The sequence below is a fragment of the Alternaria metachromatica genome, assembly GCF_023757995.1.
Source record: "Alternaria metachromatica strain BMP 0045 chromosome Unknown scaffold_8, whole genome shotgun sequence".
Taxonomy (NCBI): Eukaryota; Fungi; Ascomycota; class Dothideomycetes; order Pleosporales; family Pleosporaceae; genus Alternaria; species Alternaria metachromatica.
This window is the reverse complement of record NW_026055499.1, coordinates 181,362-199,051: the sequence shown is the minus strand read 5'-3', so window position 1 is coordinate 199,051 and position 17,690 is coordinate 181,362. Positions and strand designations below refer to the sequence as shown.

The 17,690-nt window shown below is 55.3% G+C and overlaps 7 protein-coding genes and 1 non-coding gene across 8 annotated transcripts; 5 read left to right on the top strand and 3 right to left on the bottom strand.

Moving 5' to 3' along the window:
* Positions 1 to 1,191: 1,191 nt before the first annotated feature.
* Positions 1,192 to 3,368, bottom strand: J4E83_004505 (uncharacterized protein; the record flags this gene model as incomplete). Its single annotated transcript, XM_049331433.1, has 2 exons — positions 1,192 to 1,314; positions 1,365 to 3,368. 2 exons carry the CDS (start codon positions 3,366 to 3,368, stop codon positions 1,192 to 1,194), a joined length of 2,127 nt encoding a protein of 708 aa, XP_049189207.1.
* Positions 3,369 to 3,754: 386 nt separating this feature from the next.
* J4E83_004504 (uncharacterized protein) lies at positions 3,755 to 5,008 on the top strand (the record flags this gene model as incomplete). The annotated part of the gene is made up of 1 exon (XM_049331432.1): positions 3,755 to 5,008. The coding sequence occupies one exon, from the start codon at positions 3,755 to 3,757 to the stop codon at positions 5,006 to 5,008; it is 1,254 nt and encodes a 417-aa protein (XP_049189206.1).
* A 647-nt stretch (positions 5,009 to 5,655) lies between these two features.
* J4E83_004503 (uncharacterized protein) lies at positions 5,656 to 6,173 on the bottom strand (the record flags this gene model as incomplete). Its single annotated transcript, XM_049331431.1, has 2 exons — positions 5,656 to 5,797; positions 5,848 to 6,173. The coding sequence occupies 2 exons, from the start codon at positions 6,171 to 6,173 to the stop codon at positions 5,656 to 5,658; spliced, it is 468 nt and encodes a 155-aa protein (XP_049189205.1).
* Positions 6,174 to 7,237: 1,064 nt separating this feature from the next.
* On the top strand, positions 7,238 to 8,418 carry J4E83_004502 (uncharacterized protein; the record flags this gene model as incomplete). Its single annotated transcript, XM_049331430.1, has 3 exons — positions 7,238 to 7,354; positions 7,409 to 8,130; positions 8,178 to 8,418. 3 exons carry the CDS (start codon positions 7,238 to 7,240, stop codon positions 8,416 to 8,418), a joined length of 1,080 nt encoding a protein of 359 aa, XP_049189204.1.
* Positions 8,419 to 8,926: 508 nt separating this feature from the next.
* J4E83_004501 (uncharacterized protein) lies at positions 8,927 to 10,371 on the top strand (the record flags this gene model as incomplete). The annotated part of the gene is made up of 3 exons (XM_049331429.1): positions 8,927 to 9,187; positions 9,247 to 9,378; positions 9,427 to 10,371. 3 exons carry the CDS (start codon positions 8,927 to 8,929, stop codon positions 10,369 to 10,371), a joined length of 1,338 nt encoding a protein of 445 aa, XP_049189203.1.
* A 484-nt stretch (positions 10,372 to 10,855) lies between these two features.
* On the bottom strand, positions 10,856 to 12,757 carry J4E83_004500 (uncharacterized protein; the record flags this gene model as incomplete). The annotated part of the gene is made up of 1 exon (XM_049331428.1): positions 10,856 to 12,757. One exon carries the CDS (start codon positions 12,755 to 12,757, stop codon positions 10,856 to 10,858), a length of 1,902 nt encoding a protein of 633 aa, XP_049189202.1.
* Positions 12,758 to 13,589: 832 nt separating this feature from the next.
* Positions 13,590 to 13,670, top strand: J4E83_004499. Its single transcript has one exon. It is a non-coding gene; the product is annotated as a tRNA-Ser (tRNA).
* Positions 13,671 to 14,639: 969 nt separating this feature from the next.
* Positions 14,640 to 15,357, top strand: J4E83_004498 (uncharacterized protein; the record flags this gene model as incomplete). Its single annotated transcript, XM_049331427.1, has 2 exons — positions 14,640 to 15,226; positions 15,321 to 15,357. The coding sequence occupies 2 exons, from the start codon at positions 14,640 to 14,642 to the stop codon at positions 15,355 to 15,357; spliced, it is 624 nt and encodes a 207-aa protein (XP_049189201.1).
* Positions 15,358 to 17,690: the final 2,333 nt, after the last annotated feature.

Sequence of the window (17,690 nt, the reverse complement as noted above, 5' to 3'; positions counted from 1 at the left end):
ATAACAAATCCATACACACGTTCGTCCGCATTCCGAGTTGTAGCCTATTTATCCAGTATGATCAGCAACGTGTCCCTCCGTCCCGAAAGCAGGCGCACGCCATTCCGGTATCTGCACTTATCCCGTCCTCACGCAGGCTATATCAAGCTACAGCAGACCAAGCCGTTCATCCATCAGCAACTCCTTCTGCGCTCCGCGGAAGCATCAACAAGGGGACTATCACCAGTCTACGCCCCATTCAGAAATACCCGGACGCTATTGATCGAGGGTTCGGCGGCTGGCTGTGAAAATGTCAAAAGGTGTGTGTGCACTGATATGCGCGTGTGTGGACCTGGTTCTGGTCCATCCACAAGCATCGTATGATAACTACGGTTGTGGCGGCCGCCCGCCCCGGCAATGATTACTCCTACGACGCTATCGGGTCAGCACTACAAGTTCCAGAACGGAAAACTCGCCCTGTGCGTCTTCGCCGTTTACCAAAGTCGTTCCACCGTATAGCTATACGCTGCCTGGTACACTTCCTCTCCTGTTCGACCGTAAGGAGAAAAGGTTCGGGCATTTCGGGGTACTAAGACCGAATAATGGCCGGCACGACACGTCCCGTAACATGTGGGTGACTCGTCGCACTTGGGCGGATGACGAGCATCTATATCAGCTCTGCTAATCCGCCATGGTACGTGATGCATGACATGAAGCAGGCTTATGTGAGCAGATATGCATCCCCTCTCTCCATGTATCACTCCTTCAATGCGATCCCGAGAAGTTACATGCCGAAAGAACGCTCCTTGTCATTATTACTGCTGGCAGGCAGGCCTTCAGCACAAGCGTAGCAGTTGGTCATGTCTGCTTAATAATGTAGCTTTAGAGCTAAATCACTTCTCCTGTCTTATCCTACCGCCTGTACAAAGAGAGATTCGTAGCAAGTCGTTGAGATGCTGCCCGCCGAAAAACAGTCCAACCCCCATCCCTTTTCCCTGGGATGCCGTGATGCCAAATATGCCAAGATTCAAGTGGTAGATTGTGGACGCCATGAACGCTCCAGTTTGCAAGAAATACAGAAAACAGCCTGATACGATAATCCTTCGTATCCAATAAACCGGGTGGAGCAGCCAATCATATAAGAAAGGGGTATATGTGAAGAACGAGCGGAGCCGGAAGAGCAGAGCCTGGTCTGCTGCAGATGAGAATCGTTCAAGCGGCTGCTTGCGGCGCGGCAGGCGCAGCGGCATCGGGAGTAGCATCGGCTTCTTTGACCGTTTCGTGCACGCCCTCACCTCTACAGAGCGGACACGAGTTGCGTCCTGTTGTCAGCCACTAGAATAGGTTAGCATATGCAACTCCTCGAACACAAGAGACCAACTCACCTGATCAATGCAAATCTTGTGGAACATGTGTTCGCACCTGATCAGCTTCCGCGCTTCCTCATCCACCTCGAAGTCGCATAGGCAGACGAGGCAGCGCGCACCCGGAACGAGACTGATGGTCTCCTCGCCCTCAACAGCCTCGGCCACAAGAGTACCAACACGATCTTGTATCCTGAAGAGACCCGGAGCCGAAGCCACATCCTCTTCGCTCGCAACTGGCGGTTTGGCGGGCCCGAGTATAGAAGAAAGCAACATCATGTCTTCGTAAGTTGGTGAATCGGTGAAGAGACTTGGGGTAGTAAGAATAGGGTGGTTCTCTGGGTAGCTCCCTCCCAGGACGTATATGATCCAGCTCCTCGAACCCTCCCCAGGATTGTTGTCGGGCTCCACGACACCTCTTCTACGGGGTGCACCCGACCCATACCTTGTGAAATCCGACTCGCTCAAGCGTCGTGGGCGAGCATTGCGGGTGTGCGTTTGTGGCTCTTCTGCAGTGGGCTCGAGAGTCGAGCCGGCAGCTCTACGGACGAAGCTGTTCCGCCGTGAAGGTGCCGAGGACTGTATGGTCGGCGAGGGAGGAGAGGTGGAAGTCGCTGGTGTAGTGGCGCCTGATGGGCCGGCTGAGAAGTTGAGCGTCGTCGCGGGCGTGGAGGGTGGGGGGAGAGGCCCCGGGGGAGAGTCAGTAACGGATGACCATGGCCGAGGGTGCTCTTGTGGCGTGCCGCGGTGATGCCTTTGACTGTCGTAATTGGAAGGAAAGTTGAAGCCGCCCATCGAGGCTCGCCGCCTATGGCTGAAGCGTGTCCCGTTCTGTGGTGGTTGTAGGATGTTTGCATTGGCATCGCCTGGTGACGTCGGAGGTGTGGGGAAGCTCGAGAGGGCATCAAGGAAGGGCGGTATGCTGGCATCCTCCTGTCCAGTGCCACTTCCGGGTTGTATGGATCTGATGCCCACAATGATTATCGGCACCATCCTGCCCTCCCCATCCTCGTCGCCTTCTGCTCCGCTGTTCCCTGATGCACTGCCACCGCGCCCACTACTATCGTTCCGCCCGTTGTCGGTGCCGGTGCCAAATCTGAACATCCTGAAGAAATTGAGGGGCGCCTGGGCGGCTCCCGGAGTGTCGCCACCTTGTCCGTCCTCGTTGCCTCGGAGCGCCGATGCTATGCTGCCATTCTGCAGCGACTGCAAGAAGGTATCGAATGTGCCGTCTCGGGTTGCTGCTTGGTTGTCGTCGCCCACCAGTGAGGCTGCCGTGGCTGCGGCGGCCAGCGATAGCAGTCTCGACAGCACGTCGGCCTGGTCCTCGCCCTGCCGCAGCTGCTGCACGTTGTCCATGTTCTCTCCATCCTGCCATAGTGACCGTCTCCTCCGCGGGTGTCCTATCATGTTGCGAAGTCGCCGCTGAGACGGAATAATGCCGAGCGCCCGCCCATCCCGGCGCAGCGGGCTCAGAGGAACCAGCGGCCGCGGTCGATGTGCGTCCGGCCGCTCGCCCTGCGAGTTGCTCCGCAGCAGCTGGTCAAAGTCGAGCCCCAGCTCCGGCACCTGCACACGGGGAAGGAAGGGCCCTCGGTCGCTTGCTGCATGTCTCAGAGCGGAGCGGCTTGGCGTGCTGGTACTGGGTGTGCTGGCTGCAGCGACGCCGGGCGTGGGTTCCGTGTTGCGGGAAGACATGGGCGGCCGCCTGGACAGCAGGCCCGTCATGGAGCTGAGCGAAGAGCGCGCCCGGTTCAGCCGCGATCGCGAGCGACTGGGCAACGGGGCATCTCCGGGCGCTGACGGGCCAGCATCGTGGCGCCCGAAATGAGAAGAGAGGCGGTTGGAGAGTCTGGTGGTGCTCGTTCGCGGTCGTGAGGGCGTGTCCGGCGCTCTCTGCAGCAGCTCTGGCACCGTGTCGCTGTCGGGCTGGGACGAGGCCAGCAAGCCAGGCGCCCATGACTGCGGCCGCGAGCGCCGCCGTGTTTGCGCGTCCGCAGCGCCCGTGGAATTTGCCTGGCCCATGTTGTGAGGCCGTCCGGCGAGGAAGGCGCGCCTCGAGAATAGAAACGGTCGGAGAGGGTGTCGTCGGTCGATGTGTCTTGGGTCAGAGCGACGAGGTCCAGCGGCGGCAGGCGGTGATGTATGGCGCAGCCGAGCCTTCCCAATTCGTCACGCCGCTAACGCCATGGGGCTACCGCCGTCGATTGCTCTTGCCCAGGTGCCTCGAGTCTATTACTGAAACCACTCGCCGCACCTTTATTCTACAGACTCAATTTCCCTTCCCTCCCCTCAGTGTGTGTGCGTGGCCGCTATCCTGCATAGCCTCACCGCCGCACCCCGGCCTTCTGAGCAGGGGCCGTTGCAGCGCAGAAGCCGCATGAGCCTGCAGTCCTGCCTCATCAGCAGCCATGCAGCACTTCACCACGCAGCTGCGCCATGAACAGAACAGGACACGCTCGTTGCGCGCGAGTCAGTACCACAGGGCAAGAAGAAATAAAGATAAAAGGAAGGAAGATGAATCACTTGCGGATCTACAGGCCGACGACGAAACGCAGCCAGACGCCATAGCCCAATCGTACGCCTCGTCCACTGCGCCTGGAATAGCTCAGCTGCGTGTCGCAGGCCTATTGCCCAGTCAAGAGGACAAAGTCCCTCCACCACCCTTCCCCCATGCACCTGCGAGCGTGTCCAAACAACACAATGGCCCCGCTAAAGTCCAAGAGGAAATGGCCAGACCGCCTTCACGCCTCTACGCCGTCCACGCCTCTTCCAAAGGTGGTGCCGTCCAAGGCCATCTAGAGGCTCAGAAGAGGGCTCATCTCGATTCTCTGTCGACGCTGATGCATTGCTGTCTGCTCAAGGGAGATTACGAGCGTGCGGGGAGAGCGTGGGGCATGATTTTACGGACGCAGGTTGCTGGTGGGCGCCCTGTAGATCCCCGTAACCACGGACGCTGGGGCATCGGTGCTGAAATAGCGCTGCGTCGAACGCCACAGACGCTGATGGAGCACAGATTCTCTCCAGAAGGCTTTGAGCTTGCTCGTGAATATTATAATCGTCTCATTATCCAACACCCAACCCGGAAATTGCAACCCCATGCTGTTGACGAGAGGACATTTTACCCACCCATGTTCTCGTTGTGGATCTACGAAGTCCGCGAAAAGAGCAAGCGTGCAAGACAGCAGCTGCACGACGACGTTGCAAACCAATCGCGCTCCTCTCGAAGCACGTCAGTCGACAGTAACATCAGTGAGACTCCGGACAACTCTTCCGCAAAAGAGGCGACAATTCAAGCGGAGGAACTTAATCAAGCTCTGGAGATTGCAAAGCGCCTCGACCAAGTCATATCATCTCCGCCATTTGATAAGCAGGCAAGTCTCCTGGAACTCCGTGGCCACATTTCTTTATGGGTTAGTGATCTCACAATGGGGGATATGGATACCCATGCGGACTGGGCTATGAATCCATCTACGCACTCAAGTCCAGCTCCAGAACAACTCAAACGACTTGCGAAAGCTCATCATGAAGTGCTAGCAGCGCAGGCGTTTCTCGAACGCGCTGTTGCGAATGGGGCTGAGAGCCAGGCAGCAACTCTGTCAAGTATCAACATCAAGCGTAGGAGTCTGGTCAAAACTATGGAGCAGTTGCGTACTGCCAGGTGAGGCAAGCACCTCACGGATGAACAAACTTTGATTTCCGCGTTATACCCAACCTCTTCTTACAAGACTATTACAATTTGAGACCATGCACCAAGGTCCCGATACGTGAGTATCCGCTTCTCACGTCTCTCTTCTCGTACATTCCAACCCTCCTCCTGCATTGTCTGATTGAGGTCTGACGCCTGCAAGCAGTGCAAGTCTACGCGTAGGAGGCGGCGAGGACAAGACAAAAAGCAAAGTCAGCCACCTCCCAATCACACACAATCCCGCACAATCCTGCAAATCAGCCTCATATGTGGAACAATAGAGAGACTCCGAGCTCAAACCTAGAAGGCGGCGCAATTTGCGATCAAGCGTGTCGCGTCGCATCAACATGATCAACGATGTCACATGAGCTTGACATAACATAATCGCACGCCAACAAGAGGAGAGGCAACGTTGAACTCGAATCTTCATTTGGGCAGTAGAGTCTTCGCCCGGGTATCCTAATGACTGGAAAAGAAAAGCTAGTAAGATAGCCAGACCCATTTAAACGCCAAAGCACCCCCATGAGAAGCCAAAGTCATCCATACCCTTCCCGCCAACACTACATCGATCAAAGGAAGCCACCAAAGATAATCCCACGGATTTGACATGTTAGCCCAAGCCATCTAGCACTGAGGCGAGTTGCAGATCTTGCGCACGTTCTGGGGTACGAAGGTCTGGGGTCCACCAGTGCAGACGCGCTTGTCGCCTTCAGTGTGGCAGTTAAGCGGGTCGATCTTGACTGCGGTACCTGAGATCCACTGGTTGCTGGTCTACTGTTAGTGGTCGTATGTGAAGGAATGTAGTAGTGGACTCACCCTGAGCAGGTCCAGGAGTGGCTGATCTGGTAGTAGGCCTGATCTTGAGGTCCACGGAGATCGAAGAGAAGACGGCGGTCAGCGACCTGGCACTCGTTGTTGTTGGGGACAGATGCACCGGAACCGCCGCAGTGAACGCTGTTCTGGACGGGGTCGTCGTTGCCGCCTCCGGAGAAGGAAGACTTGAAGTTGAAGTCAACGCTACCAGAGGTAGCAGAGGTGACAAGCTTGTAGTCGGAGATGGTGTAAGAGACCGGGATACAGCCTTCATCGCCGCGGACAGCAAGGCTGGCGGGAGCAGCTACGGCAACAGCGGCAAAGGCCATTGCGAGGGTGTAGGAGGAGCGCATCTTGAGGGGATGTGGCTTTGGTAAGAGGTGGAAACTTGGTAGCAGAGTGAGTTGAGGGATGAGTGAGTTGAAGGGCTGATACTTTTGGGAGTGCGATGACGAGAAGGAAAAGGTATTGGAAGAGATTTTTGAGTTATATATACTGGCAGGAGCGTTCGCTATGGCGCAATCCGGGGCCGCTACCGGCAGGGGCGACGGGCCAGATGCGTACGAGAAAGTGACTGGAAGGCGAAAAATCGGGTTTGGGTCCGTTCGTAGGTCGCAAGATGAGCAAGTTATTTGGGGCTGTACGAAGCAGAGCTAGCGGGTTCTCGAGGTTCAGCAAGGAGACCTTGCGGCTGAAGGTGCAATTGGGCAGGTCTCAGTATAAGCTTACGCTCAGCTGTTGGGTTGTACTACCAGCAGCTGAGCTACATACTGAGGTAACTACCAATAGCTGAGCCATATGATGGGGGACTAGATTAAGGACAAAGCGACGTTTGCGAAACGAGCGTTGGAGGTTCCTAAGGGTAGCACGCCATATGGAAACCGACAAAGGCAAAGACGAGTGGCAGATGATCATGGTCAGACATATCCGCAAGAGATGTGGAAGTAGGACATCATTGCCCGTCTGTCAACAGTAGGACACACTATGGTCAGAATGCAAGAGCCAGAAGTAGGTACTAGAACAACAGCATTTGTTGTCCCCAATTCACTCTATAATTTAGCAATTAGAAAACTCAAGGGAAAGAGATGTAAAATATAACCAGAAGCAAGCCTTGTTCTTTCAGTTCTTGATCAGGGGCATTGTTGTGTTGTTGTAACATTCGAAGATTCACCTATTCTAACTTTCGCATTCCTGCGAGAGGACATATGCACCTTTGCAGGTGCTCAGAACACATGCTCAGAAAACAAAGAGCAAGCCCGGTGTAGTAGTGGACAGGTCCTTGTAGGGCGATGGTGCGTCATTGGCCCGGAAGCGAAAGACCAACATGGCACTCCCGCGGGGAGCATCGTCATTTCACATGAGCAAGTTGGCTGCCCAGACGCACTCCAACACAATGGACATCACACCAGTATTCAACCAGATACTCGCCAAACACGATGCGCGCCCGATCGAGCCTCATGTATTCCGTGTCGAGGCCCTAGATGATTTTGTGAAAGAGGCATACCGCATTGTAGGCCACGTTGCGCGCCTGGACTCGAGGGGAGGTGAAAGCTAACTGTCGCAGCGAGGTCACATTGCGAAGCTCCACACGGACCTGAAGTCGATACGGCAAAGTTATCTCTCGACGGCGCATCCTCCCCGCCGGAAGCAGTACACGCGAACCAACGGCTCCGCGACGTCGGCAGACAAAGATGCAAAGTACCTCAGCGACACGCAGCGCAACGAGATTGACGCCCAAGCGAAAGAATCGATACACGGGCTGAACGATGCTATCAAAAGGCTGGGCATTGCTGAGCAGACACGGCAGGAAACGCAGACGCAGGTTGCTTTGAAGAAGCGCGCAAAGCAGGGCCTAGGTGCGCTTGGACGATGGGCAGCAGGCGGGGCAATCACAGCAAAGAGCGTCGAGGAGGAGATCCAGGAGGCGAAGGCAAATACGATCAAGGCGCATCGAGAGGGCATAATATGGTCGCTGCAGAAGCAGCTGGAGCAGTGCGGCCAATTCCAGAGCGACATGATGGAGATACGGCTCATGCGCGAGGTGGAGAAGAGCAAGAGCGTGCTGTACAAGACGAGGACCACGGGACCAACGAGCAGCGACTACAGCGGCATGAATGGCAGCAGTGCAGGCAACGAGTCTTCAGGCTATCGCGCGAAGCCGACGTACAACCCCGACGAGTCGAGCGCGGTGATCGAGAATCAGCTCGACCCCGAGCAGCTCCAGCTATTTGCGCAGGAGAATCAGGACATGCTCAAGCAGTATGAGGACCAACTCGACAAAGTTCGGTACGTACTCGAACGTGCGCATGATGAACAACTACTGACACAGCCAGCGCAACCGAAAAGTCCCTCACCGAGATCTCGGAACTACAGTCGACGCTCGCGTCCAACCTCAGCATGCAGGCGGCGCACATTGACCAGCTCATCGAAGACTCGTTCAACACGACGGAGAATGTAGGGAGCGGGAACAAGGAGCTCAAGCGTGCGACGGAGCGGGGCAGCACGGCGCAGAAGCTGTTCTGGGCGACAAGTGTCTTCTGCACGACACTTGTCTTGTGGGACTTGTTCATCTGAAGCGTGCAGGAAGACAGGCTGGTGTTGTTAGTAGACAGTCTACATGTGAATCAATCGCGGCCTCGCCGTTAGTATCCGCTGCGCTCTGAGTGGACCAGATTCCCAGAAGCAGGAAAATCAGCCCATGTGGGGTGGGCAGACATGAACCAAGTGCAACGCAGACCCACAACGGTTCATCGCAAGAAATTTATGGTCGTGGTGATGCCCTGCATGTGAGACGGCCTGTCTGGCTGACATGATGGCGCGGCAACTTGTGCCTCGGCTTGCCTGCTCACACGACGCTGCGGCAGACCTTCCGAGCGTCAACTCTATATAACGAGCTGGCCGAGAGCCGTCGCCATGTCTGCATCTCTTGCTCATCGTCTCGCGCCGGCCCTCCCGGTTCTCCGCATCTCGTCTCCAAAAGCAAACTGCGGGGTTTAGCGTGGGCGGACGCGGCTTCCCTTTCCTAGGCAGCGGCAGCGGCAGCGGTGAAACGTAAACGTGGGAGCGCTCCTACGCCGTAATCATGCCAGACTCACGCACCTCCTCCTCCTCCACCCCTCCCCAGACCTCGTCCAAGACACGCCTCTCCCAGATCTCCTCCCACATCGAACCCATGGCTGCCACCGCTTTCGACGCGAATGTCGTCCCCCAGGCGCCCGAAGACCCGCTCTTCGGCCTCATGGCTGCCTTCCGTCGCGACGAGGACCCCAACAAGGTTGACCTGGGCATTGGCGCCTACCGCGACGACAATGCAAAGCCCTGGATTCTGCCCGTCGTCAAGAAGGTACGCCATCGCGCCTTCCTCGTGTCCACACAACACAGGCTAACACTACACGTCCACAGGCCGACGACAGACTGCGCGACGACCCCAACCTCAACCACGAGTACCTCCCCATCGCCGGTCTCGCCGAGTTCACAACCGCCTCCCAGAAGCTCGTGCTCGGTGGTGACAGCCCCGCCATCAAGGAGAAGCGGGTGAGGACGCCCCTCCATCACGTCATGACTTGAGCTCACACCACACAGGTCACCAGCTTGCAGACTATCTCTGGCACCGGCGCCGTCCACTTGGGCGCCCTCTTCCTCGCCAAGTTCTACAAGACCCAGAGCCAGCGGACCGCCTACTTCTCCGACCCGACATGGGCCAACCACTTCCAGATCTTCTCCAACGTCGGCCTCGAATACAAGACATACCCCTACTTCTCCAAGAAGACCAAGGGCCTCGACTTCGATGGCATGATCGGTGCCCTGCAAGATGCGGCAGAGGGCAGCATCATCGTACTGCACGCGTGTGCTCACAACCCCACCGGTGTCGACGCTACACAAGAGCAGTGGAAGAAGATTGCCGAGGTGATCAAGTCAAAGAAGCACTTCCCTTTCTTCGACACCGCATACCAGGGCTTTGCTTCCGGTGACCTTGCAACTGACGGCTGGGCGATCCGCTACTTTGTCGAGCAGGGCTTCGAGCTCTGCATTGCCCAGTCCTACGCAAAGAACTTTGGTCTGTACGGCGAGCGAGCAGGCTGCTTCCACTTCGTCACCTCGCCCTCATCCGATGCCGAGTCCACCATCAAGCGCATCGCCTCACAGCTCGCCATCCTCCAGCGCTCCGAGATCTCGAATCCTCCTGCCTACGGTGCCCGCATCGCCTCGACCGTCCTCAACGACCCCCAGCTCTTCGCTGAATGGGAAGACAACCTCCGCACAATGTCTGGTCGTATAAAGGAGATGCGCAAGGCGCTTCGTAGCAAGCTCGAGGACATGGGCACACCCGGCACATGGAACCACATCACAGAGCAGATTGGCATGTTCAGCTTCACCGGCTTGACAGAGCAGCAGGTTCTGAAGATCCGGGAAGACTCCCATGTGTACATGACCAAGAACGGTCGTATCTCCATGGCTGGCCTGAACACACACAACGTCGACTACTTTGCGAAGGCTGTCGACAAGGTTGTGAGGGAGACACAGTAGGGTGGAGGCATAGCACCTTGTAGAGGTTTTCAGGAGTCTTGCTAGCCACGACTGGCCGAAGCTCTAATGTGTTACGATTATACGAGACGGCGACCAAGCCGTACTGTTGGGATGGAGAATCTATCATAGACCAGTCCTCCCCTCATCTAGACTATTAAAGTCCGCTATTGAACATCCGGATGTGATGCCATTTCCCCCCTCTGGTCTAACACTTAAAAGACTGTACAAATACATCGCTTCGGCAGACACAACGAATAAAGGGTCTCTGGACAGTCACATTCATGAGACTCGGTGTGGCATACATGATAGCAGACAAAAGAATGATATGTTCAAATCAACACATAGGGTATACAGCTCCAGCGGTCCACCTGACGACAAAGGAATAAACACCCATACAAGCAGTGAGACGAACAGTAGCCGTCCGGCACATCTTCAATTTTCTCATCATACGCACCATAGTCATCATTATCGCAAACCAATGCGTCTATTTAACCCCTTTGCTATGCGTAAACCTCGCAATACTGCCAATACTCCAGCTTTTCCCCTTTCTCTCCTTTTCCCGACGCTTCTTCTCCTCACGTTCCCGTACCTCGTCACTCGATTCCAGGAGACTGTCTCCACTGAGCCGCTTCAACATGTCGAGAGTCGAAGACGTTTTGCGCAGACGGCTCTTTTTCGGGGGTGGCGGCGGGACAAGATCGTCGAAAGTTGGAGTGCGCCATTGTAGGACGTTCGTGTCTATGGGTAGAGGCGGGAGAGGGGCATTGTTTCGCTGTATCGTAACGAACCTATCCTCCATGGGTGGGAGAAGCATGGAAGATGCGACGGGCGATAGTATGTGTTCTTCTATGTCATCGCTGTTGTTGCTACCGTAGCTCCATGACGACTCATTCGTTCCTTGGATGGGCAAGCTTATCGCGCTACTGCTGTTTGACGAGTAAGCCGAGTACTGGTATGGGTGCGGTAGTGGTGCTGAATGAGGTGGTTCATAGTCGTCGGGTCTAGGCTCAGGTCTACTCGCGTCCACAAGGAGGGAATCTGATTGCGCACGCTCTTTGGGTAGAAAGGGATTGTCTCGGAAAGCCGGGTGGTCAGACAGTGCTGGTGGCGGATATGTTGGTGCTCTCCACACTGACATTGGTGGCCTGGGTTGTCGCTGAACGTGTTGGGATGACCTGGCTGATGTGTCTGCGGAGTGTGGACGCGTCGTCATGGTTGGTACAGTCAGACTTGTTTGCGACACGGTTCTGGACAGTGGAGACAGGAGCCGTGGTGAAGCGGATCGCGCGCGCGACTCGGAGGCGGTCTTTCGTAGAGTATGTGACTCAGTAGGGGCCGGTGGCTCTGCTATCGGAAGTGGCTTGGAGAATGCCTTCTCTTGTGCCTTCAACCAATCCGGGGTTGCGCATGCTGATATCGCTGATGCATCGTAATTCAGGCTGGAAGGATCCGCTTCGCCCGTGGTGAGTAGTTTCTCGATTGCTTCACGCAGGTCCTGCGGGTCGACGTTATCAGAAGCGCGCGTAACCGCCCACTGCGGGTGGTTGACCTTTATGGATAGCTGCCTTGAACGGGAACCTTCGGACGATACGGTGGAGGTGTCTGAGAGACCAGGTGGGTCGCCATGGGAGTGACTTCCGTTATCCGTACGGCACTCCTCTGACACCGGTTGCACCTGAAATACCTGAGAGGACTTCGTCGCTAGTGGGCGGATACATGGCCACGAAAGTGACTCTTGCATGAGGTCGTGGATGTCCGGTTCTGTTGACAGTGTGTCCAACTCCTCCAACTTCTTCGCTACCCCCGGGTTCTGCGTACATCGCAGCTTGGAGAGGTACGCGCTGCATGCTTGTGTGTTGGAGAGTGGATGGCCGTAGTCGATCAGATCTTCTAGTACCGTCGTGAATTCAGTGTTGAAGTCCTGGATGCTTGCGTACTGGTCGATGTGCAGGTTCAGGAAGTGGCAGAATGCGTGGTGGTATCCAGAAAAGCTGAAGACACCGAAATTATCGTCCAATGCTTGCAGCATTTCTTGCGAAGTGTGGTTGATGGGAGGTAGGGGTGGCCCGACTTCGAAGACTTCGTGCATCACTTCTTCTGCCACGGAAAGAAACATGTCCAGCTTGACCTCGCGATCTTGTCGAACCCATGCTCTTCGCTCCTCGAGCAGGCTCGGCTCTACGTCTTTCGTTTCCTCTGAGGAGATGGCTGGAACTGGCCGTGCCTTTGGCATAGGCATGGGTAGAGCGCCATTGCAGTATTTCCAAGTATCTTTCGATTCCAGCGCGAACTGGAGACTGCGTCGCCAGCGAGAGTACTCCGGCCCGCTGGAGTCTAGTTTTAGGATGGGGACGCCGGGTAGGCGTGGAGAGGTTTGTGGCTGCATCAGTCCTGGTTTCGCAGGCGTAACTGCACTTCTGAACGGTGCAGTTGATGGAAGGAGCTCGTAGGAGAATAATCACCGAGGAGACCAAGCACATTTGAACATCACCGCATAACACCACAGCCCATCAGCATCGTCTCACCAGAATATGGCCGCATGCACATCAGCCCTGGCACCCTAGCTCTTTGTTCCAAGGCCGGACTTCCACAAAGGCGAGCCAACGTAGCTTGAAGCATACGGCCATGCACAACCACCATGATCCCAGATTAGGTGTCGCACGCACCAGGTCCCCTTACCTACACAACCATTGAATTGGGTTTGGGCCGTTTTCATCGAGTACCAAGACTGACGTGTAGCAGACTTCTGGCCGTTGACCGTACTCCGCGTCGGGTAGTAATGGGTGCGCAAGCGAATCAAAGCTATGGAACGCGTGGCGGTATGAGGATTATTGGTCGTCGGAATCCGGTGGCTGCGGGGAGTTTCTCTGTTCCCGCCTCATCTTCATGTCCGAAACGCAACGTTGCGGCTCTTCGCGGGATCAGGCGAACAATCGAAACTTTTTGACATCGGGCCTTTTGCCGCCCATGACGATGCCAACGTCAACTATGATGACTTGGGGTCTTGGACGGAGCAAGATTGGGTTTTCAGTCTGCGAAGAACAGTAAGCGGGCGGGGTCGTTCGGAATCATGACTGCCTGGGTGGAGGTGTGGAGGCACCAGGCTTCTGGGTTCCACCCCACCACATCTACGCATAGTCCGGAACTGTGAATAACTGGTATATAAAATATTTGAATCCACCGCCTTTCATCGAAGCAGCAATAGCAGCAAAAACGGGGGCGTTGTGGCGGAGTGGTTATCGCGCAAGACTAGAAATCTTGTTCCTTCGGGAGCGTCAGTTCGAATCTGGCCAACGTCGATCTTTTTGCGCATGGAGGGTTGCAGGTCTTTGACTGAAGGTCTAATTTTTGCGCTTTCCAACAACATTGTTTTGACTGCCAAGCCCATCTTGGCGTATATACCCTCCCCAATCTGGACAGCTGCTATCTAACATCCCATGCCACCGCGAGCCTTTCCCTTCCCCTTCCGAGTGGGCACCGATATCTGCAATGTCCCAAGAGTGCTATCCATCATCACGCCCCGTACCGGCAGCGAAGGCGAGCCTCTGCGACCTCTGCGTCACTACCTGAAGCGAGTGTTTACCGAGCACGAGCGTCAGTATTTCTGGAATCGCTTTGGGCCCGAAGAATCCGTATTGGACAAGGCAGATGTAATCTCCAAATTTCTCGCTGGCAGGTGAGTATTCGCATCAGCTTAATCTCCCAACCAGGAGCTTACGTGATACAAGGTTCGCAGCGAAAGAAGCCTGCCGCAAAGCAATTCAACACCTCGACATTGTTCAAAGAGGGTTCAAGCATATCATGATTCTCCCTGTTACCGCGGTCGATCGCAGTAAGCACCAATCGCTTCGGCCCCAGGGCTTGATCTTAGATATGGTCTACGAGGATTTCGAGCCAACCTGGGTGAAGCCTGACGGCAAAATTGGACTGATCGATATGAGCGAGATCGATGGGCAGCTGTGCGAGATTAGTATCAGCCATGATGGAGACTATGCGACTGCTGTGGCTATAGTGCCGATGGCGGAGAAGTGGGAACATTGATTCGGATGGTTCTGGTGCGGATTTTCTCGTTTGTCATGTTTTGCTGAACCAATCCATGGATGCTGGTACCAAAGATCTTTGTCAATCATGAAATCTCCATCCCCAATTCGACATAACCACCACCATCACATGTGGCTTTATCCATTCTGTTGCTGCCCAGAAAATGCGTCTAGCTGCTTACATGAACGAACTCCCGTAGCGACTTGAACTACACATTACATCACAACATGACAACCACATATACAAGGTCTACGTTTGGCAAGTCCAACATGTTCGCGCCCGCGCTGCCATCAGCATGGCAGCGTATACAGCAGGATCCAATACTCTTCATCGCACAGTGGTTATATGCTCACCGACCGCTTTCGACAATATCACAGCCCGCGTCCACAACATCGAAGTCCGCTTCTACGATCCGTGTTAGGGTTATCTGCATCTCCGATACGCACAATGAGCAGCCGCATGTACCGAACGGCGACATCTTGATCCACGCCGGCGATCTGACAGTCAACGGCACATTTGAAGAGCTGCAGTTACAGCTCGACTGGTTGAACAGTCTGCCACACCAACACAAGATCGTCATAGCAGGGAATCACGATTTGCTTCTCGATCAGTCCTTCTTTCGCCGCAACCCACGACTTGCAAGCCGAGAGAATGATGAACGCAGACTGCGAGATCTCAAATGGGGAAGTGTAGTATACCTCGAGAACGAGCTGAGGGTGCTCAACGTTCGGGACAGGGACGTCAAGGTCTATGGAAGTCCCATGACGCCGAAATACGGCAACTGGGCGTTCCAATACCAAGCAAAAGACATATGGTCAAACACTGTCCCGGAGGCGACGGACATACTCGTCACGCATGGCCCTGCCAAAGGCCACCTCGACTCATCCGCGAACCCATCTTACTTGCAGGGCTGTGCTCATCTTCAGCGGGAACTTTGGCGTGTGAAGCCGCGACTCCATGTCTGCGGGCATATTCACTCAGGAAGGGGCGTCGAGTGTAGTGACTGGGGATGGCTACAGTGGGACTATGACGCTGTATGTTGTGGCGAAGAAGGACGCGTCGTCGTCCTGAGGATGCTGGCTTGCTGGGTCTGGCTGTGGGTACTCTGCATGTTGGGAAGAGCAGCGAATGGACGGACTATGACGAGTGTTAATGCAGCAGTTGTTGGTGAAGGGCTCGCAGAAGGCGAGCAAACTCTTCTCGTAGATCTTCGGTAACTTGCAACGATTGCCACGTCATGAGACACCTCTCCTCGTTGTACACGTAACATGTACTGTTTGTATGCCTCAACACGATGTCAAGGTTTACGTGCTGTCTCTTCATCCCCAGTGGCACTCCACAAACAGCAGACAGAGACACATATCGTGCAAACCATATACAGAAGTCCAATGGGTGGCTTCTGGAAGCCGGTAATGCCCAGGTTACAAGAGTGCTTGGCCACCAAAGTGGAGATAGAGATTTTAGGTTCATGCGTGCCGTCATGCCCCACCGATCCTCGTGGAAGCGACACAGAACGCGTTTCGGGAGACAAGATCCATAAACAACGACCCTGCGAGAGGCTGCGGCATGTGGATCTGACAGGAAACAACAGTGGAAGCCGAGCATAAGGTGAAATGCAGCCTCAACCTTGTGTACTCCGGAGCAGTTGTAGCCTGCAAACAGTATACAGTAGGACCAGAAATATAGCATGAAAATGACGATCGCAACCGTGCCCAATGCAGAGGCGGGGCCTGGGGCTATATGTTCAGATCGTTAAGCAATGTTCTTCTTCTAGTCGGCAGGAATGGTTTCGAAACGTTCAAGCGCATGCCGGCAAGGGTGGTCTCACGGTGTTGGAATGTCACCCAGCACAGCACAGCACAGCACAGCAAAGCGCGTGCATGCTGTTCAGATCTAAAAGATCAGCCGTCGACATGTTTAACCGTGGCGGCGGAAGTCTCCTTGCGATGCTTTGAATTACGGGTATGTTGGTCTCGACCAAATGGTAAAGCCAAGCGACAGAAAGGGGAATCCCAGGAAACGAGGAGACAGCCCGATGCCGCGGTGCATTGGCTGGACCATTGGATCGGCTCAGACCTGTGGGTTGGATTCACACCTTCCTCGTACAGTGCTACGCAGGAGCTTGAAACGAGTCACAGTACCCGATGACCCGATGACAAGGCGAGCCTCGGCACCCGCCAGGTGGAATGTTTGTAGAACGTCGACAGACAACCAAATATAGCTGTGGCAGGCGTTCATAGTCGCAGACCGAGAGACATGAAACGTTAGAGCACGGAATGCGCATCTGAGGCGCTGATGGAATGGCGTCAGTCAAGGCCATGCTGACTTGAGAGATGAAGGACAGTCCAGTCAGAAAGTACCGGTACCAGCAGCCGATGTCGAGGCTGCAGTCCAAGTGAAGGCTAGCCACGGACAGGGGCTACCTCGAACCTAGGGCGCTGTAAAGTTCATGTCGTTCGCTGGGGCGTAGGCGTGGAGGCGGCGAGCAGAAGTCGAAACCAGCCGTCTGCCCTAGGACGAACTTTGGCGAGTCGTCGAGAGGACAGTCCTGGACGATGCAGGCAAAGCGCACATGGCTGTCAAAAAACGATAGCGTGGTACGGTAGTAGTTGGTCGCACTTCGGAATGACTGTGGACACAGGCCGGCAAAATGGCTTGCTCAGCGAAGGAATTGGGTGGCTGCAGGCGATACGCAGCCCTGCAGTTTCCTACAGTCAGCCGGTAGAGACGTTGGAATAACAGTGTGCAGGGCCCAGGAAGGTGCCGCGATATTGCTTCTGAGCGAACAATCAAAGCATGTCCACGGGGTTGGGTGCAGCATGAGGCGGCGTGGTGAGCGATCATCATCATTCGCATGCGAGCGGGACCCGTGTCATGCCGAAATGAAGGGCTCGGCAAGGGCAAGGGCAAGGGCTGCGCCTTCTCTTATTGGCCGCCTGATGGCCGTTCCTTCCTCAGCAGCGTGCGCATCGAACGGTGGGGAGCAAGGCGCTGGAGATGGACATCAACACTGCGCAGGCGGCCGCCTCCAAATTCCTCGAAATTGAGGGTTCAGTCGCCGTGTCGTAGGCAAGGGATACTCCATGTCTTGGGCTATACGGTAGCACAGCCGGGGTATATATGTATTACCCTTGGCTAGTGCGGTTTGAGCTCACAGCCGTCTGCACGACCAGGGCCTCGCGGCCAGATGCAAATTAATCCACAGGCGCACCGTGGCGGCATGCGCAATCTGCTGCTGATGGAGACACAATGTCCGCTTCGCCTTTTCGTCGTCGCAG